Source organism: Triticum urartu, chromosome 4 (genome assembly GCF_003073215.2).
Source record: "Triticum urartu cultivar G1812 chromosome 4, Tu2.1, whole genome shotgun sequence".
NCBI lineage: Eukaryota > Viridiplantae > Streptophyta > Magnoliopsida > Poales > Poaceae > Triticum > Triticum urartu.
Window position 1 is genome coordinate 597,500,558 of NC_053025.1, and position 7,493 is coordinate 597,508,050.

General features: G+C 47.5%; 1 protein-coding gene across 2 annotated transcripts; it reads right to left on the reverse strand.

The window, feature by feature from the left end:
- Positions 1 to 1,804: 1,804 nt before the first annotated feature.
- On the reverse strand, positions 1,805 to 7,145 carry LOC125553003. Of its 2 annotated transcripts, none has more exons than XM_048716732.1 (4): positions 5,447 to 7,145; positions 5,010 to 5,263; positions 3,149 to 4,853; positions 1,805 to 2,739 (listed from the first exon to the last, which is right to left on the reverse strand). In XM_048716732.1, exons 2-4 carry the CDS (start codon positions 5,252 to 5,254, stop codon positions 2,155 to 2,157), a joined length of 2,535 nt encoding a protein of 844 aa, XP_048572689.1. In that variant the 5' UTR covers positions 5,255 to 5,263; positions 5,447 to 7,145; the 3' UTR covers positions 1,805 to 2,154. The 2 variants fall into 2 exon arrangements, with proteins under 2 accessions (XP_048572689.1, XP_048572687.1); XM_048716730.1 differs by having other exon boundaries at positions 5,438 to 7,145.
- Between the last annotated feature and the right edge of the window lie 348 nt (positions 7,146 to 7,493).

Here is a 7,493-nt window from a genome sequence, read left to right on the forward strand (position 1 = left end):
TGCCCCCCCCCCCCCCCCCCCCCCCCCCTCTCTAGATGGGGGAGGGATGGGAATACTCACTTTTTAGATCGGTTAAATAGATTAATTAAACAATAAAGGACACTACTACATAGCGTCGCCACACCTATGCATTGTTGTGCGACACTTCTTACGGCAACTCTAACACCGATCACCAAATTGCCCGCAAATGTTCGGTTTTTTCATCCACCTGGCGGTCATCAAATTTGTCTGGATTGGTCTGGATGTCTGAAATCCCACAAACCTGAATCAAATGTAGGGGAGTCCCCTGCATGTGCTCTGCATCCGCTTCCTCGGTGACCGACGCCACTATTTTACCAACCTGGCCGTTGCCCAGGCCTTGTCGGACCTATGTCGCTCCACCCAGGTGCCTTCTCGTGTTGGACATTGCTGCCATTCCACTCTGGATCCGGCCGCAACCCGGGTATCCTCTGCTACCTGCCGCCGCCGTCCATGGCAGAAACCACGCCCGACAGTGTTTGGTCAAATGCCATTGCCAACTTTTTTGAGGTTCTTGTTTACTTTGAAGCAAACACGATGGATTCAGACGAGTACTTCCACAACGAGTTCATGGAGTCGTCTTCGTTGGATGAGGAGGAGGAATATGAGGATGAAACAACTTAGGGCGGTTCTTGCAAACACGGTGGTGCGTGGGAGGAGCATGTTCTCAACTACAAGCCATATTTCTGCCATCGATTTCGGATGCAACGACAAGTGTTCAATCGCATCTACCATTGATGGTCCTCATCATGAAGGATGCCATTGGAACCACTGGGTTTCTGGTTACTAGAAGTGCACGGCTGCAATGAGGATACTTGCCTATGGCACGGCCGCAGATTTGTGGGACAAGTACCTCCAGATGTAAGATCATCTATACACGCGGCCTCCCACAGGGAGTAAGACGTTTCGACGATCTTCAACACAAGAGTGGGTGGCTGCTGCCACTGGAGTGGCAGGAGAGAGGGTTAGCTCCCCAACACTATGTGGTCTGCCACTTGTCGCAACTAGAGAGTTTGATGGGTTTGTCTCACCCCGGGCGTGAGGATGGAAGGTTCACTGTTTGTGCCTTTTTTTGTCGATTCATTTTTTCAAAACGTTTTATCTCTTTAATCTGTGCCCAAATCATGAACCGTTTTCGCCTTTGCGTTTCATATGCCGAGATCTTCGAAACTAGATTTCATGATGATAGGTTTCAGTAAAAAAAAGAATCATGCAAATCTGTGCTCCCAACTAGTAGTAACTTGTGCTTCCAGTGTAACTAAACTGTGCTCTCAACTAGCGCTAAATCGTAGAGGAGAAGCACAAATGTGCTCCCAAGTATACTAATTGTGCTCCCGTCCGGTGAAGCAAAACTGTGCTCCCAAGATAAACTAAACTGTACTCCCAATACAATCTAAATTGTGCTTCCCAAGGAAGCACAACTGTGCTCCTGCGCGAAGCACAGCTGTGCTCTCTGCCAGGCGGAAACACTAACCTGTGCTCCACGCGAAAGCACTACACACACATGCACCTGTCAGATAAAAACTGAAGAAAACAAGAGAAACAAAATAAACCCAGGGAAAACTGAAAATAAAAAATGAGAAACAAAAAAACTGGAAAAAACATGAAAACTGAGGGAAAAAACCCAAAGTAACGAAAAATACTGTCCCTGTAGGGGAAGCGTCCATCATGCGATACATGGCGGAGCTGGGGTGCACCACGTGGAGCCGCTGAAGCGCTTCCGCGGACATAGAGAGTAACCTCCGCAGAGGGTGCCCCCCAATTAGTTTCTCCCGTTCAAGCACGGTTCCCACAATGATAAGTCTCAATTTAAAAGCCCATAAGGCATACAGCTCAGCTTTATAAAGCTTCGCTCTTTTACACAACCCAGAAAAATGTTTACAACCAAAAGAAACACTTTTTATCCATCAAAAGAAAAGAAGAAAAGAGCACTCCTTTAGGATGACAGAAAGGGAAGCATAAGTAAAGAGCCAGGCCATCCCTAGCCGCCTGCTAATTAAACAGAGCAACTGAACAAAAGATCGCTGGCAACCTTCGCACCACCACCCTCTCCACTAGTACAAGCATGGGCTTGGCCCTGGAAAAGCTCTTTGTTCACATGTACCTGCGCTTTTGCCACCACCCTTTCCACTACCACTAGCTTGAAGCATGGGTTTGGCTCTGGAAAAGCTCTTTGTTTCTGTCCACAAGCACCTGCGCTTCTTCCACGAGGGAAGCAAGACTTCTAAAAGGCCTTGGTCCAAAAACCATGTAGCCATCAAGAATAGACATGTCATCTGAAGCACTGGACAGTGCAGCCATCAAGCTCGTCAGCCCATCATTGACATAACTGCCTTTGGGATTCATCATAGATATGACCATCTTACAGACAAGCTTCCTTATTCTCAGGCAGACGGGTCTGGGGAGCTCATGTTTTTCAACGATCTCTTTGAGCTTCATCACGAAGCTAATTCCACCGCCTCCAGGGGGGATTTCCGTAAATAGATCTGTCAAGTCCTGATCTGCACTTATCAACGCACCCCATATTGTGACGCAACGAGATAACATGCGAAACGAGCTGTACCCTTGCTGCTGAGCGGACAACGAGTTGTTGTTTGCCTGGCCATTATCTGGGGAATCATCACATTGGTTTTCTACGTCGGGTTCTGGTATCAGCCGATTAACTTCTGTTCCTTCTATATGTCTTTCTTCTGTTGGCCAGAAAAGTATTTCTTCAAGCAGCTGCAATGGAAACAATATTTTTGGGTTTCAGGAGGCAATAGTTAAAAGCAGAATCACACCATCTATGATAGTTTTCCGAAAGCATGCAAGCGCATTGCTTGTCATTCGTTAAGCAAGAATGTGTACAATTATTATTAATAACATCCTCTAACTTGCCGGACAGGCATGACACTGAAAGGAACATATTTACCTACACTATGCAATCCTAGAATACTTGTATATTTTTTTCGAAATAAGAGGGAATCCCTGGCGGCGTTAGAATATTGATACATATATCCGCCAATACAATGTCAGAAGGGAATTCCATATTTTTGGTAACCGGCAATTCAGTATTTTCTAGAATACAACTGGTAATTAAGCATTGTGGTCGATGGTTAATACAAGAATAAAACAAATGGCAGTAAGTTACCTTTGGAACCGCAATGGGCATAGCTTCCTTCAGCGTTTTGAGGCTTTGAACATCACCGTTGCAATGAATGCATACATTTTCCAGGATTTCAGCTGCCATTTGTGAGCATCTTTGTTTTTCAACAATCAGTCTAGTCAGACTGTGAATAACATTGTTATTTGACTTAATGATAATCCTGGCACTACTGGTTTCGGATGATAGAGCCACCAGCGCTTTAGCTGCTACCACCCTTCTAGCCTCCTTGTACTTTTTATCATGGGTCATGATGTCAACCAACATCGTAATGAATTCTTGTGTCCCTTCATGCCCTGGACTGGAATTTTCATCCTGGTGTACGTGCGTGAGAATCCAAATAGCTATTTTCTGCAGCATTTCATTGCATTCTTTACACTCGAGAATCATCCTCATGGCTGTGATCAATCCCATACTGCATGAGATTTCATCACGCAGCTTGGTGCCTATCTGCCCTGTAGCAGCCATGAGCTGGGCAATCACCTTCATTGAACCTTCTACTATGCTGTAACATGCAGCATTGTCAATGTGCTTCATGCGGCCATCCTCATTGCGGTGGTGGAGTAGGTCGGAGGTCACAGGCGCCATAATCTTTGGCAGCAGACATGGGGTGCCGAAAATGACTCTGCAGTTGTCATTGTTGGCTGCGAGCTTCCGAAGGATGCGAAAGCCTTGCTCCACCAGCCTTTTGTACGCCTGCACAAGGTCATGGTCACTTCTCTCAACCTCCAGCAGCTTCTTGCAGGTTTTCGCAAGGCCAACATCATAGTCCCCTTGCTCAACGATGTCATCTTGGTTCACCGGCAAGGATATTTGCTTGAAATCTTGTTCATATGTCTCGTATAGCCAGTCTCCCCTATATGGCTGGAGAGTACTGTATTCTTCGTATGTGTCAAGGAGGGAAGATATGTAGCCAATTGCCTTTGGATATTTCTCCAAATGGATGTCGTGAGCAATGCTCGCCACTACCCTTGCGGCATGCCCCCTCGTCTCTCTGTCATATATGCTTATGTGGCCCAACGTCTGCAGTAGCTTCTGGACTATATCAGGAGAGGGTGCAGACATTATCAGATGTTTCTTGAGTATATTCTCCCCTGTGTATTGGTGTGGGTCGTCTACCCCATTGACCTCTTTCACTGCTTCCTCCAGTTTTTTGGCGAAAGCGTCCAGGATCCTTACCCCGGAAATGTAGTCGTCAGGCGACTTAGACTCCATCAGGCCCACAGCATATGTGATGAGGTTCCTTCCTTTAACGGAAGATGGGTCCTTTTCACATCCGATCATTGTTTCACGTATGTAATCCGATATCCCATCACGAAAATCCTTATCAAAGCCTCTTTGGTCAACTACTGCATTCACTATAGACCCCTTTGCCCAACCATTGATGATCTTGTAGCAGAAAATCACACCCTGGAGCAGGACAAGGGAATACAAGACGACCAGCGCCTTCTTCAGGTTTCTGACTCCGTCAGCATGGTAATCTTGTTGTATAAGACGCCACACCGAAAGCACGGCCGAAACTACCAACCCACCCATGTAGACAGCCACCAGAGGGCACAACAAAATGACAAAGACCAGAGCATGAACAGTTCGCCATATGTTGTACGACATTCCGGCGTATGCAACATATGCGATGCCAGAAAATGCATCTCCAATATAGCTCAGCTTTTCAGTCAGAAACACATCGAAGATCCTGTTGTTCATATATACCTCCAAGTTAGATAGTGACAAGATAAGTTTTGACAAGACAAATTACTTTGTACGGAAAAAAAATACAGAGCAACAAAATACCATTACTCAGAAACAGGAATTAAGAAAAATTAGGCAGAAGTAACAAGCAGGCACTAACCCAGCCGTCTGCGCAAGGGTAATGAATGCAAGACACCAAAAATCATTGTTGTGCAGGTCGCCAATGAAACCGCCAAGAAGAACGACGGTGGTCCAAGTAAGCACCAGGAAACCAAGACCTTTGACGGCCATGGACAGGTAGCCCATGAACAGGGCGTAACTGTTGGCTATGTCTACTTCTGTCCAACGACTGTCCTCAACAAGCTTCTTACGTGACCCTCCACCGAACTTATCCCAACATGACATGGCTGGCGCCTGCATATGGTGGATGAAGGAAGACGATCAGCTCTCCACATTATGGTAAATGTTTTGGAAGAAGATGATACTGTACTACCTAGCTGCACCGTTCCACAGACTATCCATGCAGAAAGGTAAACTGAAAATGGAATGAAAATAGTATGCTCCTGTGAACTCAATGATTGATCTTACCGATCTTACCCTGAAGTAGATGTTCCTCTTAGACTTCTGCAAGGAGAGGAATAGCGCAGGAAGAACTAAAGAGCAGCTGCAATCCAATACTACTTAACTTGGGAGTATGTGTATCAGCAAGCTGAAGAGGTCGTGTTCAAAAGGAAAAGAAAAGCAGGCTAAATAGCTCCTTTGATTTCAACTAACAAGGCCTGGTCCCCTCTTGGCAGTAAATTATATGCTTATATTCGTGCAAAGAACGAGATTAGATCTGGACCAACAGTAAAGCAAAGTTTTTTTTTTGACACCTGACAGTAAAGCAAAGTTTTCGACGTTAATAATTAATTCCAATGGCTGGCCGGTCCAGCTTTGCTATGAATAAATTAGCAAATGATTTTTCGGTAAAGTCATTAATTGTTACTCCTGTAAAAAAATATAAGAGTATTTAGATCATTAAAGTAGTGGTCTAAACGCTCTTATATTTCTTTACGGAGGGAGTATGTGCTAATTGGTGAAAAGAAATGTACTCTACAACGACGGATCACTGCATCCAGTTGCTCCGGCAACGGAGGCAGCTTACGCCCGGCGAGGTCTGCAGCCCAGCGATAGAGGCGCGCGGAGCGCTGTTCTCTCCGCCCGGCAGGACAGTGCGCGGCAAGTGCTTCACACGATGAGGTGTTCTTCGCAGGAGCCAGTGCCCGAAGCAGCATGGACTAGTTTCATCGACAGCGTGCCACCAAGACAGCCGACTGGACGAGGCCATCTACGTCTTCAGGGACATGATGTCCTCCGGAGTTGCCAGGAGTAGCTTCTTCCTGTCGATGAGTAAATAGGATAAAACTACTACTTTACAGGTTAGGGTTTCAAAAAACTACCGAATATTTTTTTTCTCTGATAACTATCAAGTCAGAGATCGGCTGTTTCAAAAAACTCTAATCATCCAGTGCTTTACTATTGATCGTGATTATGACAGTTGGGACCCGCATGTAAGAAAACCGTTTGTGTGACCGTCAGTTTGACCGTTACCTTACATGTGGAGCCCACATGTCAGTGTCCCTTTGTTATTCTAAATTAAAAAAAATCTGTTCCTTTACGCATTTAGAGAAAACCCCTGTAAGTTTTCTAAAAAAAGCAATCGGGTCCCTAAATGTTGTTCGAAAAAGCAATCGGGCCCCTGGCAACTTGTGCGCCCGGAGGAAACGACGCCGGCGGCTCGCCGGCCGCCAGGTCGCTGGCAGGCGAAAGGAGGCGGCCGACTGCTGCAGCTGCTCGTGGCCATGGCGCGCGGTCGGAGCCCTTGGCCATGGCGCGGCTGGTGGAGGCCCGTGCTCCTTGGCCCGTACCAGCGAGGCGCGAGGCGAGGCGGCCGACCGCTGCCGCTGCTCGTGACCATGGCGCGCGGTCGGAGCCTGCGCTGCTCCCGGCGCTCGCGGCTGGAACCGCCGTGAAGTCCCACGCGAGCGGCCTCTCTCTCTCCTCCCTCTTCCTGGGCGCGGCGGCCCGAGCCCGAGCCCCTGGCCATGACGTTCAGCTCGCGGCAGCGCGTGCTCCTGGGCGCGTCGGCCTGAACCCTCGCCATGGCGCGCGGCGGCCCTCTCCTTGCTCCTGCGCGGCTCCCGGCGCTCGCGGCTTGTGGCGGCCCTTGCTCGCCTTGCTCCTGGGCGCGGCCGCGTGGTGGAGGTGGTCGTCGGTGAGTGGTGGAGGTGCTGGAGCTTGGGCAAGGAGGAGAGAAGAGAGAGAGAGAGAGGAGAGAATGGAGGAAGAAGAAACATCTTACATGTGGATCCCACAATAAGTTAACGGTCAAATAAAACAGTCAACAAACGGATTGTTTAGGAGCGGGCCCGACCTGTCATAAACCGGTTTAAAATGTTAGCAACGAAGAATTTGGGTTTTTTGAAACAGCCGACCCCTGAATTGATAGTTATTTGAGAAAAAAAATATCCAGTAATTTTTTGGAACTCTAACCTGTAAAGTAGTAGTTTTATGCTATTTATTCCCCTGTCGACTATCCCCGCGGTATGCGCAGAATAAGAGAACCACATGTGCTACGGCCAGCAATTGTATGTCAACGTCA